Source organism: Gopherus flavomarginatus, chromosome 3 (assembly GCF_025201925.1).
Source record: "Gopherus flavomarginatus isolate rGopFla2 chromosome 3, rGopFla2.mat.asm, whole genome shotgun sequence".
Lineage (NCBI taxonomy): Eukaryota > Metazoa > Chordata > Testudines > Testudinidae > Gopherus > Gopherus flavomarginatus.
The window spans coordinates 94,880,244-94,906,753 of NC_066619.1; the positions used below are offsets into that span (position 1 = coordinate 94,880,244).

Consider the following 26,510-nt stretch of genomic DNA (forward strand, 5'->3'; position numbering starts at 1 on the left):
TACAGTAATCCGAGAACAGGTATCTTTATGTTGAGCGCTATAATTATGTGTTGATTGCTAGGGTTCAAGCCTCATTACCACTCATACACCTTGGAATCTGCCTTATGGTACAAGGGCGCTGTTTTTCCCACTGTTTCTTAAAATGCATGGCTTGTAGGAATGATTTCCCTCAGGGGCCACTTTACCAGATTACAACTACAGTAGAACTTAATTTGCACTAATTACTGGGAGATCCTTTTGCAAATTACTGAATTTCGTGAATTAGCAAGGTAGAGACAAAAAACCACAATGATAATGAATCACAAGATGTACTTTGTTCATTTACTTTGTGAATTGCCTAGTCATAGTGGTAACCAAATAAGTATATTCCCCAAACTTGCCACTTCCAGAAAAGTGACAGTGGCAGGGGCTTCTCCAACCACATATACCTCAAAATTAAGAGAGAAGAGTGTATTTATTTAGTAGTATGCACCAAGTTTTAGAAAGTTTCAGAACCCCTCCTCCTTTAGTAAATTGCAAAGAATAGATAAAAATTAAGATTTGAATATGGCCTTGGTTAGACTTTCATACATGTATAATTCTCTAACCCTGGTTTTCTATATCATTAGCAATCCATATAGAAAAGACTAAGCAAACTGAACATGACAGCCTTACCTCAATATGCTGAAACATATATGGGTGATTGCATATCTTTCTCAATTGCATGATAGTGTTCATAAGAGTTTTCGCCCCACCTTTTCCCTAAGGGAGGAAAAAATACAAGTCAAATGGCAAAACTGAATTGCTGGTAACTGAAGATTTCTAAAAATCTGAATTTTTAGGGAGGCATTCTATATTTCTACCAAAGTTGAAGGCCATCTCATGCAATGAAATCTCAGAATTGCACAGGAAACTCCCTGATGAAGCTATGTAGTAAAATGAAGTTGGTTGTCCCCTCAAGTCCATGTGCAACCTCCATTGTCAGAAGTGGTGTGGTCTAAGAGAAAAACGTATGGATGATCTGAAAGAAATCAATGGAAATGTACTGGGGTCTGGGGTTTGTATCTAATTACAGTGGTCGTGTTGGGAGGCAATGTCTGTCTGCCATCTAGATTTATGGGGCATATAGATTATGTGATGTCTAAACCCTACATGTAGGGCATGATTCTGTTCAGCTACTTTTCACTTCTACAGTGCCTTCCTTTGGCAGTTACCTGAATCTATCTGCTTCTCTGTCAACCACAAGAATACCACATGGTTCTAAGCAGCTAAAATGCTCTAGAGGTAGCTAATAAGGGATGATGAGTCTTAGGTGGGGAAGGGAAACTAGTACTGGAAGTTGGAGGGGGAAGATTAGCACTGACTGAACAAGGACCCTGGGAACCAGATGGGAAGCAGGAGGAATTAGAGAGTCCAGAAGAGTGAGAATAGGACTTTTGGTGTGCTTTTCAACACTTTTAATAAATAACCTGATGCAGCCAGTGTGCCACAATCCTAGTTATTTTACACAGGATTCCATATTACGTTTCAGCCTCTTCAGGAGGTTTTGTAACACTGCATCCAGAAATGCATCATTACAATTATATATCAAAAACAAGGTCAAGTTTTACATTGTGAATGGAGAACAAAGACAAAAAATTTTTTTTTGCACAGACATTTCAGTTGTGGGCAAATTCCTATCCCAACTGACACATCTGCAGTAGGATATCCAAAAAAGTTTACTTGTTTTTTTAATAAGCAGGCTGGTGCAGGCTGTCATGTATTCAGTAAATACACCGTCATAATGTATTGTTGTTAAGTATTATAGTTCTCTTTATACCTTCTTGTCTTTCTCAGAGCCATCTGTGAGGAGGATTCCCTTCGCTTGCATATGGCGGTAGAGAATCTTCTGAAGAGCTGACATGTCACATTTGATCACATATTCAACCTAGTGTGAAAAATAGCAATAGATAAATGGAGCACAGAGTTTTGCCAGGCTATAATAATGTTAGGATGATTTAACTGCAGATCTTTCCTTCATAGGAACACTTGTATCCCAGCAGCATCTTACATCTCTCAGGGAGAAAGGCAGAATTGTAAAGTGGCCATCCATACATACTCTTGGAATCCAGATCCACTCATTGTAATGGTTGTCTCTAAAGTTTATCTTTGGGTTCCATATCTACTGTAAATTGTTTGGTTTCTCTGAGCATGACCATTCAATGCTGCTCAGCAAAGCAGCCAAAAAGAGAGATTTTTATATTTTCCTCTTTCTATAATTATACAAGCACTCTCAAAATGAATGGCCAATAATGTGTGAATTTTCTTTAATTACGCTTGCAAAACATTTTTAAAAGATCAGTTGTGGTTGTATACCTGTCACAAAACTAATGAGATTCACATTCAGCCCTAAGTATCATGCCATTCACTAATGTTTGGATGGAAATATGTATTTTTTTTCCAAACATACAAATAAGAATGTGGGAACTGTTTGGAAATATAGTAAAGTATGTTGTAACCTCAAAAATTCAACTCATGTAACTTTGACTGAACTAACTTGTCTTTAGTTTGTTCTGATTACGTATCAGCCTCAAAGCCAGTAATACAGGATGGTTTTTTCCTATATAATTTTAAACACATGAACTTTTCTACAAATAAACTCATGCATATAATCTGGTTTGGTATACACTCTCTGTGTTTTTATTAATTAGACAAAAATCATAACACATATACAAAGCCATATTAATAGCTAGAAATCTTGCAGGATGTGATTAAAAGAAAATCAGCAAGCCACCTAATGTTTAATAAACTGATTAAAATATGATTGGGTTATTTTAAGCTCAGAGGATCAAGAGGATGAGGTCACAGATGAGAGGGAACTGAATATTAATTTAGTAGCTTCTCTACCAAGAACCTGTCAGACAAGACGGAACTGTCATTAGCCATCTTGTGTCAACACTTCCAATGCATCACAATGGATTTGAACACTGTTTGTTTGTTTTTTTTAAAACAGGGGAATACAACCACAACTCCCCTAAACTAATACTGTTAAGTATTTTCTCAATCTCTCTTTTTTACTAAAGCTACTGAATACAGTGGCTCTCATTGACAGTCAATGGGGAGAAATCTGAACTGCAATACAAATTTAAATAATGGGATTGTACCAGTAGCAATTCAGTCAAGTGTCAAATCTGAGTATGTTCCAAGCCAAAATTAATCAAAAATGTTGCAAAGGAGGCTGGTATGAACACTATATGTTGGGAGGGAGGAGGGCATAATGGCAATAAAGTTTACAAACACTTAATTAAAGATGTGTATTATATGCCCCTTTCATTAAATAAATTCTACTACTGAGTTGGTTTATATTTAAAATGCTAATCCAGGTCAATGTTAGTACAATGTCCCAATAAAAATCATGTAACAAAATATCCCTATTACTACTTACCTCTAATTGTTTTGGGTTTAACTGGGGAGTCAAATATCCCGCAACCTCCATATTTGAAGCAGAGCTGAATTTTACCACTACCCCCTGTCTACAGTTGGAAAAATTAAAACCCCAGATGCCTTCTCCCCACAACTTTCATCTGGACTTGAATGTTGTGGTTCTCACCTATTTCTCTTTCAGCATTTGTACTGTTTGCATTTTGTTCGGATAAGACAGAGAGGAAAAGGATGCCTGAAACATCTTCCCCATTGTTGCACAGCACTGGCAAGCCCCATTTGGTAACTGGAGATCCATAAAGGCTTTGCCTATTTCTTGTAATTAACAGTACATACTGAAATAAATGTGCCAAGAAATGCATCTAACATAACTAAATACAATGCTTCCTTGTTGCTGATTATTTGGGAACTAAGATTGAATCTTGCCAGTTTTTCCAAGTACTTTAGTGGGAACAGAACTGGGTCCACAGTAAGCAAGGGCACACTGTGTCACATTTACAACACGAGACACTGGCAGAATAACAAAGAAAATTAACAGAAAGACCTTTCCAAAATCATGTTCTGTTTTGATTGAATTCAGCCTCTATATTTACAGAGTTAAGTCTCGGGAGGCTGGAAAGCAATATAAGCAGGAGTACCCCTCTTAGCATCTTGACCATGTCCTGGAGAACCTTGTGCCAGATGGTCACGCCAGAATGGGCACGCAAAATGGGCGTAATTCAGGACTCCCTTATGCTTCCGGGCTACCTGGCACATATTTTGCCCTCCTGAAGGCTGGCTTCCAGGTCCTGGAGCTCTCTCATTCCCAGCACAGTATAACAGCTTGCTAGGGTGAATTTTTTTTGAATCACATCCTATATTTACAGGTTGCACATAGCATAGGAGGCTTATATAGGAACTGCCTGTGACTTTTCTGCTTCCCAGGAGTTAGATCCACCTCCCGCATATTGCTACTTAGTTTTCTCTGTGTGTGAGATCATTACTGAGGAAGTAAATGGAGGATGCACACTCTACCTTGAAATGCCCTCGGTATTTTAATTATAAGAGCCTAAGATTCATGTTCTAATCAAATTAAGCCTTACATATTTTAAAAGAAATGTGAGGAAGCAAAGCCAGCTTATAAATTGCTACTCTGTAATTAGGTCCAGGTTAGTTCTGTCTTCTCGGTAAGGTAATGGAGATACTAGGCCACAAATTGCTAACTGTTGTGAACTTTGGTTGTGACATATCCTCTGCTACCTGCCACATTGATCTTGTGTAATGCACGAATGGCAAAATATAGTTTTCAAAGTTCACTTAATATCAGTGTAATGCTGTTCCTTTTGATCCATCGCTCTCCTCCATTGATTTGACTCCTGAATGTGCTTCAGAGAGCAGAATTTTTGTATATTTCAATCATCTGCCACTCACACTGATAGAACAGGTTTAAGGGAAGGGAGAAAGTCAAGAGTAATTGTTTTCTTTTGCAATACAATACTTTTTAGGCTTGAATTTTAGCTATATATAATTGAAAGGACAGAACTAGGATCAGCTTTTGGCACAGGCTCAGTGTGTCAGAAAGGTACAAATGGTTTGATTCCTGCATCCTCCAATTTCAGTTTGGGATTCTAACAGGGTGTAAATTTTGGCACTTTCACATTTACACACAGATAAAGTAACCTAGAGGGTTTATATATGCCTCTTGCAAAATGTGAAACAAACCCTTTCAACTGTAGAAGGAGCCAAATTTGATTTTTTCTCTTTTTTTAGTTATCTGGCTCTGAAAAATTCTGAGATGCATGACAACCTGGTTAAAAGTTGTATGCAAGATTCAAAAAACACCACAAGGCCCAGTGTTGGAAAGTTTCTGACTCCCTAAAGCAGAATCAGAGTCTGTTACCCTTACAAATATGGTACTTCATGAGTTTCAATTATTTCAATGCAACTACCAGAGGGAGTAAAAGTACTATTCGGGAGAGTAAAGGTGGCAGAATCTGACCCTCAGTAATCAGTCAGGTTGGTTTCTATTAATGCCCTGAATATAAATACTGTGGAGATAAACATTTTATGTAAACCAGTTTTAGCAGACACAGTTAGCTTTAAGCTGTACTAAAACTATATTATGGACTTTAGTTCTGACACTTTTAGCAAAAATTGTCAAATACAGGATTTGGATGAAAGACTGAGCAAACCTCTGCCAACTTCAGAAGTCCTCACTTATAGCTTTTTCTTCTTTGTAAAGGGAAATCTTAATTAATTTAAAGATTTTTTTAAAAAATCAACTGGTGGCTCTAGGAAGTTTCCTTCTGTAGGATAACCTGAACAGCTATATTTTATGGTACTTTTAAAAAAGAAAAAAAAATTGTTCAAAAATCCCAGACACTGCGGAACACGTTTTTCACGAAATCCTTCCTCCACAAACCTTTTCTGGCAGTTGAGATTCAACCTCTTTCTTCAGTCTCCTCAGCAAGAAGGGTCGTAACACTTTGTGAAGACGTCTGATGATCAGAATAGTCTCCTCCTCGTTTAAGTCCACCTTCACAAATGAAATTATAAGAGTTACTACAAGAGAAATCTGTGAACTGTGCCATATTGTGACTATGTGGGAGATTATACCTCTTTACAAACACATGTGCAATATTTACCCCATGCTGTACTCTTTTATTTTATTATTAAACAGGACTCCGCGTCCAGAAAGAGAAATTTAAGTGAAGAATTGTAAAGATGTAATGAAGGTGACTGTTACATTGGGATGATAATTCTGTGAGTACAAGGGACAGTTCAGATGCTATTCCTACATCACGGGTTCCATTTTGTTTTCATCCTACTGTTTATTTCTGATTAGATTTAAGCAAACCATTCCAGTACCCTTTCTCCAGTCATGGCAAATGGAGCATTAAACCACTGTTCAAAGGTGCTGCAGCTCTTGAAAATGGTGGGGAGGAGGAAGTTGAGGAGAGCCCAAAGTTCAGGTAACTTGTTCTGCAGTGGTGTCCCAGTCAACAGAATCCGTCTAGGAGCCACATAGTGGGTGTTCAAGACCTGAGTCAGCTTGCAGTGATGGTTCTTCATTCGATGGCCTTCATCTACTATCATGTACTTCCATCGAATCTGCAACAGGAAAAAAAATCTGGCCAAGTTAGTGAACTCAGGGAAAAGCGAACCTTTGACACAGAGATGAGACACTGCCAGAATTAGTGCTAAGTGCTTTCCGCCAGCATTAAACAGGAAAGAGAGACTGGGACTTGGCTATTTTAGCTTTAAGAGTAGTGCTTGTTGGGGATCAAAGTCCAATACAGTGTTATTTAGGCAGCAGTGACCTTGTACGTAATGGAGGAGGAACAAACCGTGGCTAGGGTACAACTGTATCTGAGCCAGCAACTGCTAACAGCTCATTCCCCCCATTAGGATCTTTCACAAGGTGGTGTCCTTAGGAGACCTATTACTGTAGGGTCAGGATAGTAGTTATTAGAAGAATCGGAAAAACCAAGAACTCTAAATGAAGTTGTCACAAGTAAAAACGCAGAAGAAGCAAGTACACGTTTTCAAACAGGCACATAAGAAAGCAAAAATGCACATTCTTTTAGTTCAGCCAAATCCTTCCATCTAACTCAAATGTGAGGAAACAAAACAGGACAAGGTAACCAGGGCATTTCAGGCACTGCAACTTCTTAATGAAGGAAGCCAGCAATGGATGTCACCCCAGGAAATTTCAGCTCCCACCATGAAAGATTTAATGCAGTCAGAGCAGATGTTGAAACATGGAGACCAATGCCATCTACAGCCTAAGAGCTGTAGACAAGGAACAAGAGTGGGCAAAAACTGGGGGATAGAAAAGTGCTGCAGACACAAAACTGTTAGGATTTAGTATTAATTATTTTTTCATGCATTCAGAGATGTACTAGGTGCCTCCCCAAATGAGTCCAGGCAGCATCTATGCTCCAAAAAGCATGTAAACGACACTGAACATGACAAGTCAGAGTCTTAAACATACAAAAAGAATGAAAGGAAGGGAAAGGAATGACAGGGTGACAATAAGATCACAAAGTCTCTCAGTGAGGCATTTATGCACCTTGTCAGTCTGCTTTATGTATATCAAAAGTACTACTGATACTTTAGTTGCACATTTTAAAAATACATCCCCTACCACTGAGGCATCAATATTCGCATGTCACTTTGAAAATGTTTAAATAGTAACACCACAAATACTTAGGAGACATTTAGATTAAGAAAACTGGATCCTTAGGTGATGTAAAGTTTTCTGGATATCAAATTTTAGGCATAAGTTATTATATAGCCACAAATAAAAACCACCCATAACCAGAAATTTTGTAATAGGGATCAGTCTCTGCCCAGAAACACAGAACTGGAACAGCAGAGGTCACAGACTGAATATCAGAATAAATACTACTACAAAGTGTAGAGAAGATCCAGGGACTCTGCTTTGCAGAATAGAGGAACAAATATGATCACATCTTGGGGAAAAAAGAGTTCAGGGTAATTTTTTTAAGAGATGTTATTAAGGGTACAAGAGCTAACCATACCAATGTGTAGGAAAGATAGCAGTATGGTAAAAGGCCACCCTGACTTAATCAGGAGACCTAAAACTCAAGAAAGAGACATACAGAAAGTGGAAACTGGGTCAAATTACAAAGGATGAATACAAAAGAATAACACAAGCATGTAGGAACAAAATTAGAAAGGGAAAGGCACAAAACAAGATTAAACTAGCTAGGGACATAAAGGGTAACAAGAAAGCATTTTATAGCCACATTGGGAAGCAAGAGGAAGACCGAGGACAGCGTAGTCCCATTACCAAATGAGGATGGAAGAGAATATCAAAAAAATGCAGCAATGGCCAAGTGTTAGATGCCTTTTTTATTTCAATTTTCACCAAAAAAGATAGCAGTGATTGAACAACTAACATAGTGAACATCAGTTTAAATGGGATAGAATCTGAGGCTAGAACAGGAAAAAAAACCAGTTACCTACCTTTTCATAACTGTTGTTCTTCAAGATGTGTTGTTCACATCCATTCCACATTAGGTGTGCACGTGCTGCATGCACAAGCATCGGAAACTTTTCCCTTAGTGGTACCTGTTGGGCCGCCGGGGCCCCGACTGAGCGGCGCCACTGCATCATGCATATATACCCCCACTGGCCTGACCCCCTCCAGTTCCTTCTTGCTCGCGACTCCGACAGAGGGGTAGAAGGGCGGGTGGTGGAATGGACGTGAACAACACATCTCGAAGAACAGTTACGAAAAGGTAGGTAACCGTTTTTTCTTCTTCGAGTGCTTGTTCACGTCCATTCCACATTAGGTGAACCACAAGCTTACCTTCGGAGGAGAGTAGTACTCAGGAACAATTGATCAGAGGACCGCCCTGGCAACCGCTGGGTCCTCTTGGGCCCGCTGGTTGACCGCATAGTGGGTCGTAAAGATATGCACCGATGACCAGGTGACTCCTCTGCAGATCTCCTGGATCGGGACCTGTGCGAGGAACGCTGCTGAAGCTGCTTGCGCCCTGGTCGAGTGGGCTATGATTGTTGGCGCCGGAACATCTGCGAGGTCATAACATGCCCGAATGCAGTCTGTAATCCAGGAGGAGATTCGCTGCACCAAAACCGGGAGGCCTCTCATCCTTTCCGCCACGGCCACGAACAGCTGTATGGATTTACGAAAGGGCTTGGTGTGCTCCAAGTAGAATGCCAAGGCTCGACGGACGTCCAGGGTGTGCGGTGACTTGGGTCTATATGGGGTTTGGGGAAAAACATCGGCAGACAAATGTCCTGGCCTAGATGGAATTGTTAGACCACCTTCGGGAGGAACTTGGGGTGTGGGCGAAGCTGCACCTTGTCTTTATGAAATACCATATATGTTGGCTCCGAGGTGAGTGCCCTCGGTTCAGATACCCTTCTGGCTGAGGTGATGGCCACCAGGAATGCCACCTTGCAGGAAAGGTGGAGGAGGGAGCAGGTAGCAAGGGGCTTGAATGCGGGCCCTATGAGTTTAGAAAAGACTAAGTTGAGATTCCATGGAGGGACTGGAGGGGCGTGAGTAAGGGAACACTCTCTCTAGTCGCTTAAGGAACAGCCCCACCATTGGGTGGGAGAACACTGAGCCCCCTGAAAACCCCAGGTGGAAGGCAGAAATGGCAGCCAGATGCACCCTGATCGAGGACGGGGCCAGCCCCTGCTGCTCGAGGTGCAGCAGGTACTCTAGAACGGTAGGCACCGGAGCCTGGCATGGCTGAACTTGTTGAGGCCCACACCAGCATGAGAAACTCTTCCACTTGGCCAGTTAAGTTGCCCTGGTAGAGGGCTTCCTACTACCAAGTAGAACCTGCTGCACAGGGAAGGAGCACTGGCTCTCCAAAATGTTCAGCCACAGAGCTCCCATGTTGTTAGATGCAGTGATTGCAGGTCGGGGTGGAGGAGCCGCCCTCCATTCTGCATGATGAGGTCCCGGTGTAGGGGCAGGGTTATCGGGGCTTCCACCAACACCTCCAGGAGCGTGGTGAACCAGTGCTGGTGGGGCCAGGCCAGGACGATGAGGATGACCATCGCCCTGTCCCTGCGCATCTTGAGCAGGACCCTGTGCACCAGAGGAATCCGGGGAGGCGTATTTCAATTCCCCTCCCCACGGGATTGCGAACATGTCTGCTATTGAGCCCGGGCTGCGGCCCTGGAACGAGCAGAACTGCTGGCACTGGGCGTTGCCCCTGGTGGCAAACAGGACTACCTGGGGAAACCTCCACTTGTGGAAGAGCAAATACATGACGTCCGCTCTGAGCGTCCACTTGTGCAGGCAGTACGACCTGCTGAGGTGGTCCGCCAGTTCATTCCGCACCCCCGGGAGATGTGATGCCTCAAGATGAATGGCGTGGGCTATGCAAAAGTCCCAGAGGAGGAGAGCCTCATGGCAGAGCGGCGACGAACGGGCTCTGTCCTGCTCGTTTATGTAAAACATGACGGTCGTGTTGTCCATCAGAACTGTCACGCTGTGCCCACTCAAAGCGGCATGAAAGGCCTGGCAGGCTAAATGAACTGCCCTGAGCTCTTTCACATTGATATGGAGAGACCGCTCCGCTCTCAACCACAAGCCCTGAGTCTTGAGGTCCCTTAGGTGAGCACTCCATCTGAGGTGCGTCCGTCACAAGCGTCAGGTCTGGCTGTTGTGCAGCAAAGGGGATGCCTTCGCAAACCACGATCTGGGACAGCCACCACCGCAGGGAGTCTAATACGTCCCCTGGGGCAGTCACTATCATGTCCAGGGGATCCCTGCCTGGGCGGTATATACGGGTGAGCCAAGCCTGCAGCGTCCTGAGTTTCAGTCTGGCATGCTTGACCACATGCACATATGCTGCCATGTGACCCAGCAGCCTCTGGCAGCATCTGGCCGTTGTAATGGGAAACTGGCACAGGGAGTTCACTGCTTGCTGGCTGGCCAGGAATCCTTTGCCTGTACCACATCTAGGACCACCCCTATGAATTCCACTCTGCATTGGAATGAGGGTGGACCTGGGGACACTGACCAGGAGCCCAAGCATGCGGAATAGTCTCAGGGCCACTTGCACGTGAGACCGAACGAACCTCCTCTTCAAACTGGCCCACCAAGAGCCAATCGTTAAGGTACAGATAAACTCGGACCCTCTGCCTCTGTAGGAAGGTCGCCACTACTGCCATGCATTTTGTAAACACCCATGGGGCCGCAGCTAGGCCAAATGGGAGAACCTTGAACTGGTAATGTTCTTGGTTCACAGTGAAGCACAGGAATCGGCGATGCGCTGGGTGGATGGCGATATAAAAGTACACATCCGTCATGCTGAGGGCAGCGTACCAGTCCCCCGGATCCAGGGAAGGGATGATGGTGCCCAGAGAGACCATGCAGAACCGGGCCCTGACCAGGAACTTGTTGAGCCCGCGCAGATCCAGAATGGGTCGAAGGCCTCCTTTGGCCTTGGGAATGAGGAAGTAGCGGAAATAGAACCCTTTCCCTCTTAGGTTCTTTGGTACCAACACTACCACCCCCGCCTTTAGGAGCATGCAAACCTCCTTTTCCAGGAGGTGCTTGTGAGAAGGGTCCCTGAAGAGGGACTGGAAAGGAGGGTGGGGAGTAGACAGAGAGGAGAACTGCAGCATGTAACCACCTCGCACTGTGCGTAACACCCAACGGCCCGATGTAATGCTGGACCACGCACAGGAGAAGCAGGACAGGCGATTCAGGAAAAAAAAGGGGATGGATCAGGTGATTGGTCTTTTATGCTGTCCTCGAGCACACCTTCAAAAGCCTGGTTTAGGGCTGGGCTGAGACTTATGGTGGTCTTGGCCCTGGCCCTGCCTTTTGGAGCTATTGTTCTTATTATTATGCCACCTCCTATATCCCCATTTTGACTGCAGTAGAGCTCCTGCCTAGCACCAAGTTTGTAGTGAAGCTTAGGAGGCGGCTGTGGCTTGAAGGGCTTTATTTGGGTCGCTGGGGTGTGCATACCCAGCGACTTGAGTGTGGCCCTCAAGTGCTTGAGGCTATGCAGCTTTGCATCTATCTGGTCCGAAAAGAGCCTGGACCCTTCGAAGGGGAGGTCCTGGAGCGAGTTCTGGACCTCAGGCAGCAGACCTGATTCCTGTAGCCATGCTGAGCGTTGCATCACCACACCAGACGCAATTGTCCCGGCCGCCGCATCCGCCAAATCCAAGGACACCTGGAGAGAAGTCTTTGCTACGGCCTTGCCTTCGTCCACCACTTGCCTTCGCAATTCCTGTTGGGAACCCTGCGGGAGGTTGTCTTTAAACTTCCCCACTGCTGCCCAGGAGTTGAAGTTATGTCTGTTGAAGATGGCTTCTTGATTAGCAATCCTCAGCTGGAGGCCCCCTGAGGAATACACCTTCCTGCCAAACAGGTCCAGGCGCTTCGCTTCCTTGGCCTTAGGGGCTGGGGCCTGCTGCCCATGGTGCTCTTTCTTGTTTACTGCCATGACTACCAGGGAACATGGGACTGGGTGGCAAAACAAGAAGTTGTGCCCCTTTGATGGGGTGAAGTATTTGCGTTCCACACCTTTGGTTGTTGGAGCGCTGGAGGCCAGGATCTGCCATATAGTCTTATAGTTCGACTGTATGGTCTTAATGAGCGGAAGCACTATTCTGGATGGACCCTCTGGGCTCAGGATGTCCACTATGGGGTCCTCCTGCTCAACCATCAGCTCTTGGTGGGCTCTGTGGTCTAGTGGCGGCGCTCCTGATACCACTGTGCCCGCGATCACTTCATCCAGGGACGACGAGGAGGTCAGCAGCTACTCCGCTTCTCTCTGCTGGTTCTCTTGGTCCCTGTCCCCCGAAGGAGGGGCTTCCAGCTCAGGCCCGGACCGCTGACCCTGGGGCAGCACCGGACTCGGTGCCGGTTTCCCTGGTGTCTTGCTTGGCAACGGTGCAGGCGGTCTGGACGCCATAGCTTCCCGCACAGAGGAGTGTTGGGGCGGGGACCAGGACCAGTATGCCGAGTAGCTGGCCCTGGAGGGAGCCCCTTGCCGCTGGTGGTAGGCCCAAGCGATCCAGAAGGACCAGTGTCCCGGCAGTCCCCCCTGGGGTTGCCAGCCAGCCTGGTATTCTCTGCTGTCTGGTTCCCGGTGCGCATAACTGTATTGGTCCGAGTCGGTGCCGGACTCCGCTGAGGCCAAGTGTGAAGGCCACGGCGGTGCCGTCGACTCGTGCTGGCAGGAGGCCGACAAGCGGCTTCTTGCCGATCGGGGACGGGACTGGTATTGGTGTTCCCGAGACCTGGACCGGAACCAGTGACTTCTGGAAGCCTTCAGCGATGGTCAGCTCACCTTCTCCTGGTGCCGGTCTCTGGAGGGTGCTGGAGAGCGTCGGGTCCCTTGCACTAACCCCATGCATTGACTCATCTCCGGTACCAAGAGTTCCTTCTGCGTCAGGGGTAACAGAGTCTACAGACTCAATGCTCGACCGGCACTAACACCGGGAACAATGCCAGGAGGGTGTCCTCAAACGGCACACCATTTCCAGGTTTCCCCTTGACGTCACCGCCGGCAAGGGTGCCGGAGGCTTCTCCCTGATTGGAACTCACCACTGACAACTCAATGAGTCCTTCGCCGCCTCAAAGGTGTCAGGCATGGAGGGCTGATCTATTACTCCCTCGAGCCCATTGTCCTCACTGAGTTCACTTAGGGCTGGACTCAGTGGGACTTGTGACGCCGGTGCCATCAGTGCCAGGATAATGTCCATCCTGCTCTTTCCGGTGCCCGAGCCTTTAGATGGCGCCGGTCTCCTTTGTGGGGAACATCCGTGCCCTTCTTTTGGTCTGGCCTTAGGCTGCACTGGGGAGGATGAGTGGTCCTGGGGCTTACTTTTCTCCAAGGCCAACGACTTGCGACTCCTGGGCACTCCGCACCGAGGAGGCTGGAGCCGGCGTTGGGCATTTCAGGCCCGATGGCTGAAGCGCTGCCTCCATCAACAACTGCTTCAAGCGAAAGTCTCTCTCTTTCTTTGTTCTAGGCTTAAATGTGTTGCAAATCTTACATCTCTCTGTTTGGTGTCCTTCTCCCAGGCAACGTAGACAGGAGTCACGGGGGTCATTACCCGGAATGGGCTTGCGGCATGTGGGGCAAGCCTTAAACCCCTGGGCCTGTGCGAGGCCAGGGGTGGGTGCTGGAAGCCTCCAAGCACTCAATCTATTAAGTGCCCACAACAACAGAATGCTAACAAACCGATAGCAGCTAAGTACTCTAAAGCTAAGGGATTGCTTCTCATAGGAGAGCAAGAAGTTGTTCCAATGTCGTCACGGATGGTAAGAAGGAACTGGAGGGTGTCGGGCCCGTGGGGGTATATATGCATGGCGCAGTGGTGCCGCTCAGGCGGGGCCCCGCCGGCCCGATGGCAGCCGCTAAGGGAAAAGTTTCTGATGCTCATGCACGCGGCGTGCGCACACCTAATGTGGAATGGACATGAACAAGCACTCAAAGAAGAAGAACAAGTTAAGAATTACTTTGACTAATCAGAAATCTTCAAGTCAGCAGGGCCTCATGAAATGTATCCTATAATACTTCAGGGACTGGTTGAAGAGATCTCTGAGCCATTAGGAATTATCTTTGAGAATTCATGGAGAATGGGAAAGAGACATAAGAACTGGAAAAGGGAAAATATAGTACTTATCTATAAAAAGAGACTAAGGACAACACAGGGAATGATAGATCAACTTCAGTATCCAGAAAGATAATGGAGCAAATAATCAAGCATTCTATTTGCAAACACCTAGAAGGAAACATGGAGCATTTAACACTGATTTATCAAGAACAGATCATGTCAAACCAACCTAACATCCTTCTTGTGAGTGGTGGGAAATGGTAGAAGTCACATATTTTGATTTTAGTAAGGCTTTGAAACCATGTCATATGACCTTCTCATAAACAAAACTAGACAAACATAGCCTAGATGAATTTACTATAAGGTGGGTGCACAACTAGCTGGAAAGAGTACTCAGCGTCGTTAGCAATGGTTCACAATTGAGCTGGAAGGGCACATTGGGTAGCGTCCTGCAGGGATCTGTTTGAGTCTGGTTCTATTCAATATTTTCATAAATGACTTGGATAATGGCATAGACAGTACACTTATAAAGTCTGCTGACAATGCCAAGCGGGGAGGAGCTGCAGGCACTTTGGAGGACAGGATTAGAATTCAAAATGAGGTTAACAAATCCTGAGAAATGGTCTAAATTAAAAAAGATGAAATTCAATATGGACAAATGCAAAATACTACACTTAGGAAAGAGTAATCAATTGCAAAAATACAAAATGGAAAATGACTGCCCAAGAAGGCATACTGCAGAAAAGGACCTGGGGGTTACAGTGGGTGACAAACTAAATATGGATCAACCATGTAATACTGGTGGACAAAGCGAACATCATTCTGCGATGTATTAGCAGGAATGTTGAAAGCAAGACATGAAAAGTAATTCTCTCACTCTATTCGGCACTGATAAGGTCTCTACTGGAGAACTGTGTCCAGTTCTGGGCACCACACTTCAGGAAAGAGGAGGACAAATTGGAGAAAGTCTAGAGGGAGCAACAAAAATTACTGAAGGTCTAGAAAACATGATCTATGAGGAAAGATTGAAAAAAAAATGGGTTTGTTTAGTCTGGAGAAGGGAAGACTGCGGGGGACAGCGAAGGGAGAGAGAGAGACACACACACACGATAACAGTCTTTAAGTATGTAAAAGGTTGTTATATAAAGGAGGGTGATAAATTGTTCTGCTTATCCACTGAGGATGGGACAAGAATGGGCTTAAATTGCAGCAAGGATGATTTAGGTTAGACATTAGGAAAATCTTCCTAGCTGTACATGTCATTAAGCACTAGAACAAATTATCTGGGAGGTTGTGGAATCTCCATCATTGAAGGTTTTTAAGAACAGGTTAGACAAATACCTGTCGGGGACAGTCTAGATAATACTTCGTCTGGCCTCCAGTGCAGGGGACTGGACTAGAAGAGCTATCGAGGGCCCTTCCAGTCCTACATTTCTATGATTTCTATGGGCAACATAATAAAAGTTTCATGCAAAACACAGTTTGGTGACACGGAAGAGGGTTTGCAGTTAAGAAGTGACAGAAATCAATTTTTACCTTAGCAAGAATGTGTTTATCCTTTATTATGTATTCATAAGTTGTTAAAAGAACATTAAATTTTCCACTTCGAAGCTGAGGAACAAGTGAACGACGCATGGCAGGTGTCCCCTGAAAGAGAAGAGAAAATAAAATAAAGGATGAAGAAAATAATTATATATAGTCCTCTGCTATTTCTTACAATCATGGGTTAGCAGAGAAAAGGTGTCTGTATGAGTGTGCTAAAAAGCAAAATCAAACAATGTATTGACATATTACAGATCCCTTCAGAATGGTTTCCCCAATGAAGATCATGGGAGGGAGAAGAGAAGAGAAAAATTACAGTAACCTCATACCAGGAAACTAGCTGCTGGACTGCAAAGCTCTGTTTATATGGAAGTAGCAGCAGTCAGTCTATCTAGTCTTCTTGGTAACTGCTTGACTTTATAGGAACAATTGGAAACACAGTAGCCTAAAATTAAAGTATTCAGCAATATACAAAATGTGTCTTATTTATCATTTGTATTACTCTCATCAGAAACCTTGCAATATGATCATTAACAATTTTCTTCTGCATTTCACCATTTGAAAATAATTATGGTTTATTATAGTAATCTGTTTGGGATGATTAACTGTCACTGTTTAGTACATGATGCACGTGACAAAATTTTACAGCCAGAGTTTACAGATTAGCTTGGGAAATGAGGAAGAGGAGGGTCTATTTTTCACACTTTCAATTTTATACAAATAGAGAACACAAAACAAACCTTGTAAGAAATTTTCACCACAGAAGGAGCCCATTTGTCAAACTCATATGTCCAGTTGGATAAAGTTCTAGGTAAGAGATTAAGAATATGAACAATTTAGTATAATATCTAATTATCTGTTTAAATCTAAGGTATTATTTATAACTTTGTCATCTTAATACTTCTTTTGCAATGAAAGCTGAATCCCCAACAAACTTCTTACTTACACCCACATCTTTGCCTTGAACACGTAGATTGAATATTAAAAAGAAAACACGCAGATTTATTTATGCTACATGAGCCATCTTCATTTGAGATGTGAGGGGATAATTGATTTGGGGAAAATGTCTAAGTTTTATTTAGAAGTCTGTTTTGGCCCTGATTCAGCAAAGCACTTAAGCACATGCTTAACTTAGGTTCATGTTAACACACCTACTAAAAAAGCTAGAATAGATGGATCTGCACAGAAAAGACATATCTGTCATCCCATGCTGCTCAGCTGTAACACGTAAAACTTACAACTTCTCAGATATAGCCCCACAAAGTCCAAGGTAAAAGGTATCAGTGCTGTTAACTTGTGATGATGCGCTATTAGCATCCAGCACCACTGCTGTGTCAGTCAGCCACTTATGTACTTTCATTTTTGCACTATGTGATTTCAACTGTACTAACACACTGAATAGTCTTAAAGAAAGGCTAAAGGAACTGGTAAAATACTTCAGGTCTCAGCTCCTCCCCTTTATAATACTTAAAAAAAGACTATAACAAGTAATTTAAAAACATCAAGTCTCAAGTCTCCGTTGTACTCTTGAAAATCGATAGCACCACTTCCTTCCCCTTGGAAACACTGTTTTAATAACAGGGCTCTCTCCCCAATCATGCATTTATTTTTATGTTTGAGCCCAGCACCACTAGTATTAGTAGGATTGAACACAGCTCTGGAAGTTAGTTAATGGTTGCTGCAGCAGAGTGAGAAGGTGGGGCACTTCAAAGTAGACCACATAAGGTATAACAATAATTAATATAACTTGTATTGTGCTAACACCTACAGACACCACCAAGCCCCAGACAACTGGTAACTTTCTTAGCCACCTTCTAATTTGAATGCCAAAGCCACTCCACAGCCAGTTGTAAGATAGGTATCACTTAGGGACAAAAAAAAACACGACAGAGGTTTTACAGCACTCGATAATGTCTCTTTAAAAACAATCCGTTTCAAGAAACCAAAAACCAATTCCTGCAGAGACCAGAGTAGAGCACATTCAGAAAAATCACAATAAATAAAGGGGGCAAATAAAAATACACTGGGCAGAGGTTGGAGATCAATGGTTAGGGACAATAAGCAACTCCACATCAGACAGTTACTTTATACTATATTTACAAGAAAATCCAGGGTTGTTAAAGCACAATTACCTAATATTTGGTGAGGTGCCTTTTAAAGATCTAATAATAGGCTGCAAGTAGCACTTTAAAAATTGAAAAGGGAAAACTGTAGCATGTAAAATAAAAGAGAAAAAAAGTACATTTCCTCTTTTGTGGATCATGTCAGGAATAAGTTACACTGAATAAGAGATACCATACAGTTGCCCGCTGAGTGGACAGCAAAACTAATGGAACCAACTGCTTTTATCATCCATCTGGTCATCCTCGCAATGCCAGCCAATCAGTGTGGCAAAATAATCAAGACTAGATTCAGAGTACATACTCAATGTAGTCCCACTGCCTGCTTCATCTCACCATTAAGTGAAAAACAAGTGAGTGCCGCTAATAAGCCAATTTGCAATGCATAGAAAGAGAACAGTGGAATGAATTTCTTTACTTACGAAAGGGGAACAATGATGAGATAGGGGCCATTGAGTCTTTTGTGCTCCATCAGATAAGTGATGAGTGCAATAGTCTGTATGGTCTTTCCTAGCCCCATTTCATCAGCTAAAATTCCATTCAAATTGTTATTATAAAGTGAAACCATCCATTCCAGGCCCTGGATCTGAAATGAAGAATAATCGCTTCAATTATCTGAGAGCTGCACAGGTAATTAATTCTAGTATTACTGAAGTAAGGCTTTCACTTCACTTTCTGCTTTGGTGCTGGGTTTCCTTCAACAGTGGATGCACTGGGAACCACCAGCACATAAGTAATATCCCAGCATATCTGCATGAAAGTCACTGCTGATATTTAGGTCCAATACCAAGCTTCAGAGTTCTATTTTGTACAAGCAGATTTTTAATATTATAGGCAGAGTTGGTAGCAATGCCTATAGTTGAGGTTTCCTAATACCTTCCATTAAAATACTCTGTTTTACATTTGCTTACAACTAGAGTCCTGTGTTTTTTGCAAATGTGAAATAACACAAAATAAAGAAAAACATATAAGTTAAAAAAAGCCTCTAAAACTCACCTACAGCATCAGCTGCTGCCCTGTGCAGCAGGCCTGGCTCCCCATTTCAGGTGTTGTAACCCAGCACATGTCAAGCACCATTCACAGTTTGTCCCGGCCACTCCTCCATCACAACGGCAGAGGGGAAGCTGGGCCAAATTTGAGCGAGCAACATGCACCAGGTCACAACACCTGTAGTGGGAAGCACAGGCGCTAGCTTCCTCCTTTTCCCTGTGGGTGCTCAACTCTGCTCAGTCCCAGGCCCCTCCTCCTTTCCACCCCCTTCCCTGAGCATGCCCCGTCCCGGCTCCTCCCTTTCCCCCCATGCCGCAGAACAGCTCATCATGGCAGGTGGGAGACACTGGGAGGGAGGGGGATGAGTTGATCGGCGAGGCCACCAGCGGTGGGAGGCGCTGCAAGTGAGGAGGGAACTGACTGCCAGGTTTTTTTCCATGGATGTTCTAACCCTGGAGCACCCGCAGAGTCGGAGCCTATGGTGGGGAGCTAGGCCCAGCCCTGCAGGATAGGATCTGCCACTGCGATGTGTGTGAGGAGGGCTCATTTTGCAATATCAACCCACAGGGCCTCTCACTCTCCTACCCCTGGGGCTGGACCTAACTCCCCTACCACATGGCTAAAATGGATAAAAGAAAATCAAACAAAATTCCCAAAAAATAAAATGAAAGATTATAAAAAATAAACAATTTCCCAGGATTCTATTTATAACTTAGTCAAATCTGAACTGTTCAGGCTGAAATATTTGCAAGACAGATTACAGAAAAATATACTGTATTGTCCACAATAAAAAATTTTTACAATTGCTTCATTGAGAAGCTCTACCATTCTCCATACTCTGGAGAGGAGACTCGAAATTTGGTGGAGCAAGGACTTCGGTTACGGGGAGGGGGCTGTCACCCTAGGGTAGGGATGTGACTTTTGTTGTCCCCATGAGAATTCATCAACATTTGGCCAACTTGTAAGTCTCGGGGTGGGGGGGGAAACAAGTCACAGTTCACGCATGCTCAGTAGAGACGTAGTGGAGTTTAATTGCTAAATTCTCAGTCTTTACTGAGCCCAAGAGCTGGACAGACTGAGCAGGACTTTGTAATTTCTTTGCCCAGCTGCTGGTGGCTGCTGTGGCAGCAGAACGAAGAACAGGAAGAGTCACTCCTGTGTTATACATGGCACACAGGCAGCATGAAGAAAGAGGAAGTAGCCTGACTGGAATGCAGAGAGGGCAGGGGAAGAGGAAAATAGGAGCAAAGTGGTTCAGGGAGAGAGACAGAGAGGAGCACAAGGGGAAAAAGAGGAGGGAGAAGGACTGGGGCAGAAGGCTCTATATCCACTAAGGAACACTCTCTCCAAGCCTGGGATTGAACCCAGGATTCCTGAGTCTCACCTTCCTCTATTGTCAGCAAATAGCTGCGAAACTCACTGGCAAAGTGTGCCTCATCCCCGACTTGTGCTGGTCCACATAGAGAATAACACCCTACCTGCTACAGCTGCCAGTGACACCATTAACTCAAGTGGTAGAGGTTTGTGTTACGGATCTAGGCCCCAATCTGACATGCTGGAATTTCTGGGGTTTTAGTTTGCATTTTAAAAAAACTACAAAAAAAGAACGTTTGGGTTGCAAAGTTGATCACTGAAAAGTTAGGATGTGTAAGAATTAAGGTTGCCCTTCCTTCTATGAACACTTTTAAAATAATATGTATCTTCACATCATCCTTGCAGTTTAGATAAGAAAGTAATATTCTCTATTTTTCAGGCAAGAAAACTGAGACAGAGCCAAGTGGTCAGATTGAAAACAATGCTGAGCACCTGCAGCTCTCAGAAATCTGCTAGGGAACTACCTAGGGAACAGATGCTCAGTGCCACAAAAAAATCAAGCCACAAATGACTTTTCAGAGGCCACAGGGAGTCAGTGGCCACAGACCATGCAAAGATTCCCACCCTACAATTCTCTCAATAGCCAAGCCAACAGCATCCAGAATAAAGAGGCTTCTGGATTCAACTGGTTAGTGCACTGAAGTATTAGAGTAGCATTTTATAAAAAGTATGTCACTAAAACAATAAGCAAAAACCCAAACTGGATCACTACTGTTCTCTAATGAAGATGATAATTACAGGTACACTTAGAGCTGATATTATTATACAGGTGACATGTGTGACATTTACATTCGGAAGGCAGAATACAATCTTCTTTTCCAAACCATCGTTTTCTACCCAAATGGATACCTTGTGATTCAATGCAACACAAATCCGATCCACTTAGAGATTAAAGCATTTATTCCTACATACCTTCCTAATGTGCATAAACTTTTAAATATTATATTATAACATGCTTTACTCAATAAAAGCATATTATACAAATACCTGGCCATCATTATGCAACAGTGCAAAAGTCATGTATAAAGCAAGGGTTAACTGCAGGATTATAGCTGGCCATAAACTGGTTTTTACAACTTGAGAAGGAAATTTCTACTAGGTTTCTTACCTGATAATGTTTTAGTGATCCATTAATAAGAAGAGCAGACTGTTTCTCCACCCTCTCAGCGATTGCATGAGCGACTGTATAGTAGGACTGAGACCCTCTAGCACTATATTGCATACTGTATTCATCATCTACATCCTGTTTGGCTGTCCTAGAAGATAGGTAAAGCAGAGTTATGATGCTATTTACACTATATCAATTTGTTCAGTGCTCTGAACCATCACTTCTTATTCAAGTGCTCTTAATAAAAATAGGTACGCAGCTAAAGTTAAAGATAGGGTGGAGAAATCAGCCTCCTACCCCCAGAGAAGGCATCCTAATGTACACTCACTCAATGATCTGCTTAGCATCCTTCTCAGAAACTTCTTCACTGTTAGGATCCAGGAGTATTTTCTCATCCACTTCTTGTCTACTTGATTCCTCATCATCATCCTACAGAGGAGACAACAGAAAAACAGGAGAGGGGACAGAAAAATAGGAAAGTAACATTTTTCTTGATCATAACATCAGCCAGACTTCATGCAGGTTTTCATCAACAGTTTTCATTGCACACTGCTTTACAACAAAAGAAATCCTAACAAGAAAGAGTTATTGACATCTCTTCTTTTCTGTCAACTGAAAGCTTCTTGCTGTGATGTAAGTGAACCAAGGTAAAACTGTAAAACACTTAGAAAACGAATTTTCCCATTTTAATTCCACCATATGTGAAACATGTCTTCTTTTCCTGTTCATTGATTAGATCATATATATACCCTCCTTCAAAACATACTGGAGATTCATAACATACATTCTATTCACACAAAAAAGGCAATCAAACTGACAAGATCCACTAGATCTGAGCTGTTTTAGTGTTTGATTTATTAAAACTGTCTTTAAATAGAATAAACTTTTTGTTCCTTATTTATTATTTACCTTCTTTCCAATTAATATTGCAGATGATGATAAATGGACTGAAAGGTTTTCAGATTTTTTTGTGGTTTCTCCAAGAATCTCTATTCTCTTTGAAGTAATGCTATTTTGTAACAACTTAAATTCTCACTGTTAAAACAAATATCCCTATGCTTCCTGTAGGCAAACTACTTTTAGAATGCTTACTCCTTTTCTTTCTGCTTGTCACAAAACTGTACCAAAATTATAGGCATATCCCTTTCTACACAGAGAATACAAGATCTTATCTAATTCTACATCTATGTCTACACTACACTACACTCAAGGCCCAGTATTGGGAGGTGCTGACAGCCCTTACCACCTACTAAGGTCAACAGGCGTTATCATTTTCATCACCCCGTAGAGTTAGGTTATTAGGTCTCAATCTTCAAAGTCTTAAACACATGCTTAATTGGACATACTGTGATTTCAGTGGGACTACTCATAGTACATAAAACTAAACTGGTGCGCAAGCCTTTGCAGGAGACACACCTTTAGTGTGTATTGTTAAATCAAATGTAAAACACATACACTATTTTAAAACGTACACAATGCAATTCTATTTGCAACATATGTAGGCTGAAGAAATATCAACTAAGCATAATCTTAGCATCTTGCAATATTTAATTCAGCACCCTGCCAATATTTTCTGATTCTAGATTAAAATAGGATGAAAACAATATTCAAACAACTAACATGCTGAGTGGTGAGTGAAAATTCCACTATATCACCACTGCCTGCAACCTACAGAACTAAACAGAAAATATTTAGAATTGCCCCTCCAAACACAAGTAGCTTATTTTTAAGTCTTTAATTTAAATAACTAACTAAATAAAACTACTCTCTGGTGAATTTATCCCCGCAACCATCATCACATTTGCAGTAACTGAAATCGCATTGGCCTCCTTACCCCTAGAGGACACCCAAGATCTGGTGATACAAGGTAGACAAATCAATATTTACTGACATGTCACTGCTTTAATCAGCCCCCCTTTACAGTCTGTTGCCTGAAAGGTCACAGCCAACTACTCTCATTGAAAGATTACCAAGAAAAAAAAAAACAACAACAACAAAATCAGGCTAACTTGCCAAAAGCTTACATGTGTCTATAAAAAACAGATCTGTGTATGTGTTCTACCAAATGCTTTTAATACAATTTTGCTTATTATGATTACCACAAACAGCAAATTTGCCTATTCTGTCCTCCTCCTTGTAAATTGGTGGCTTTTTAATAATAGAAGGATTAAGAAAGTATGTGTCTTAATAGAAATACAAATCTACGCATATGGAGATAAAATGGATTTGACAGATACAAGGTATCAGTTTATTCAGAACAGTCACCATATCTCCTGTCATAGAATATTGTTATCAAAAGGAATCTTACTGTTTGTTCTGAAGCATGATTATAAATAACCAGAAATGGAACACATACTCCTCTCTCCTCCTATGTTGCACAAAGGGCTAGTTTTTCTTGTTGGAATTATAGTCCCTCCAATTGTTTTCATGTGTTGCTCCTTTCCTTTCTGAAATTTCCCACCCTCCCCTTCTCAGCAGAGAGAAAAACAAGGTTTTCCCCTCATATGCTCTTAGACATTAAATAAGTAAGTACACATACCTCTTCCTCATATTCAGAGTCACTCTCCTCCTCACTGTCAGACCTAGGAGCTACTTCATAGCTGGTCCAGGAAGCCAAAAGGATAGGAGTTTAGAAAAAAAACACCACTTAGATTCAATATGTTTCCAAATCATTTTATAAAGAGCTAAATAAATTAAACAAAATAAGGTTGGGTAATGAAACAATGTTTCTCTTGTTATAAGTATCAACAGAAGTGAAAGTCGTTATTAAAAATCCTGTTATGTTTGTTTAGCTACTTACCCAGGATTCATTTCTAACCAAGCATCCAGCTGACTTGCTTTTGGAGCTTCTGGTCCAAGAAGAACTTTGCCTGTTTCAGTGTGAGTCACTTTGACTGGAAGGTCACTCATTTGACTGCTCTCATCAATGGGCTAAAAGTGAAAGCCAATGTCACAGTATAAGACAGCTGGACTTTCTTTCCCATAGAGATAATGACAGCAAACAACAGCTTGCAAAGTTAAAGTTTCAAAAGAAAAACAAAGAAACTGAAAACCACAGCAAAAGTTTCTTGGTCAGCAACGGGGCCAACAGTAGGTCACAATATCTCCACAAGTATCATCCAAAGGCATATCCCAATATTAAGTGTAATTAATGAGGGGACTATGGAACCAGAAGTATCTACTGGTCTCTCTGAAGAGTTTAGTGTCCAAAGAACATGATGGGAGAAGTTTTCATTTGCAATTACTTCTGACAGACAAAGGAGCCATCACGACACGGCACATTTTATCCCATACTAGGAAGGGAATGGATATGCTTGTCCAACGTAGGCTTATTTCCTACTGATGTGATAATATAATGTTTGCTTACAACCATAGTTGACAAATAAACTGTGTACTACCCAGACTTGGATCTCAAGAAATCCACTTTTACACGCAGATGTGCACAAGCTGAAAGGGATTTTCAGAATACTTAGAGATATATACAATGCTCCAGAGACTAGGCTTCAGATCTTTTTAAAAAATGGCTTGTACGGGAAGATAGTTAAGCTGGATATATTTTCTCCTGGTTAAAAAAATGGATCTTTTCAGGCACTTCAGGGCATAATTTAAGAAGAAAGTTATAGCGACAGTGCATCCTATCTCACTGCAAATCCCTGCTCTAGGTACCTGAATGGAGTGGGCCGCAAGTCTAGAATACAGATTAATCTATTATTGCCAGTAGGAGCCATAGCAAACTTTGGGAAAACTACAGGAAACCAAATTACTTTATAATAAGTTAAATTCTCAAATAAATGCTAATTTTATATTTTGATGTTAATTTCATTTAAAATGACCAGATTGTATTTTATAAAGATAACCTGGGATAACATATTCATCATAATTCTACAGTATGAGTTCCAAATACATTTTACTTATACTGTGAAATATCAATTGTGTCAATGTGTATTCATAAACTATATCTGCAAATACACATGAGCCTGATCCTGTGACCCGTACCAATGCAAGAAAACCTCTACCTTGACATAAAATGACCCGATATAACACAAAGTAGGATATAACACGGTAAAGCGGCGCTCTGGGGGGAGTGGGCTGCGCGCTCCGGCGGATCAAAGCAAGTTCAATATAACGCGGTTTCACCTGTAGCGCAGTAAGATTTTTTGGCTCCCAAGGACAGTGTTATATCGGGATAGAGGTATAGTTCCATTGTACTTAGTCCCTTGAAGTCAATGTGATTATTTGGGCAAGTAAAGGTTCTGGGATCTGTCTCCTTGATATTTAACAACCAGCAATAAATAATGTGATTTATTTAGTAGGATCTACTCCTTTGAGAAAAAGGCTTTTAAAATTTTTACCTCTCCATCAGGACCAAGATCAGATCCCATTCCCTCTGCACTCTCTTCCGCCTTCTGAAATGAAAACACAAACAAAAATTTTACATTCGAACTGAGATGAGTATAACCAAGTATGAACTATAAAATAATTTTCAAATGTTCTGCTGGTTTGTTGTTCCTAAAACAGCTTTGACTTCCATGCTGGGATCTTAGCTATTTCACTCTGAAAAGTAACTAGAAACGGTATGGTGGTTTCTGTTAAATATGTCTCAATAATTCCAGATCAGAGTCACTCTGTTTACAGTAACAAGACTGTAGGACTAACAGATAGAAAAACTGACTCCCAAGTCAAACTTGAATCTACTCTTCCCATGCGTCACCACCAGTAATAAGCATGCTGAACGTCAAATCATGTCTTAGGCTACCCCACTTAAGGCAACAGGGCAGCATGAGGGTCAGTGAAAGGCATGATTTGCCCCTGCACTTAGAACTTGGCTAACAATTCTATTCATGATGTGCAAGAAAAAACAGAATCCAGCTCCCCATCCTGTTGCATTGTTGGCTGTGCAC

At 42.6% G+C, this 26,510-nt stretch overlaps 1 protein-coding gene across 3 annotated transcripts in view; it reads right to left on the reverse strand.

Moving 5' to 3' along the window:
• The window catches only part of SMARCA2 (SWI/SNF related, matrix associated, actin dependent regulator of chromatin, subfamily a, member 2), a 195,619-nt gene that overhangs the window by 99,244 nt on the left and 69,865 nt on the right, over window positions 1–26,510 (reverse strand). For all 3 annotated transcript variants that reach the window (XM_050944258.1, XM_050944256.1, XM_050944257.1), the window contains exons 11-22: window positions 25,962–26,015; window positions 24,410–24,540; window positions 24,149–24,209; window positions 21,938–22,038; window positions 21,610–21,757; window positions 18,560–18,723; window positions 16,758–16,824; window positions 16,012–16,122; window positions 6,247–6,489; window positions 5,801–5,914; window positions 1,799–1,906; window positions 655–741 (exon numbers count right to left, since the gene is read on the reverse strand). In XM_050944258.1, the coding sequence (XP_050800215.1) occupies window positions 655–741; window positions 1,799–1,906; window positions 5,801–5,914; window positions 6,247–6,489; window positions 16,012–16,122; window positions 16,758–16,824; window positions 18,560–18,723; window positions 21,610–21,757; window positions 21,938–22,038; window positions 24,149–24,209; window positions 24,410–24,540; window positions 25,962–26,015 (1,389 nt within the window). The remainder of the gene's footprint in view (window positions 1–654; window positions 742–1,798; window positions 1,907–5,800; window positions 5,915–6,246; window positions 6,490–16,011; window positions 16,123–16,757; window positions 16,825–18,559; window positions 18,724–21,609; window positions 21,758–21,937; window positions 22,039–24,148; window positions 24,210–24,409; window positions 24,541–25,961; window positions 26,016–26,510) is intronic.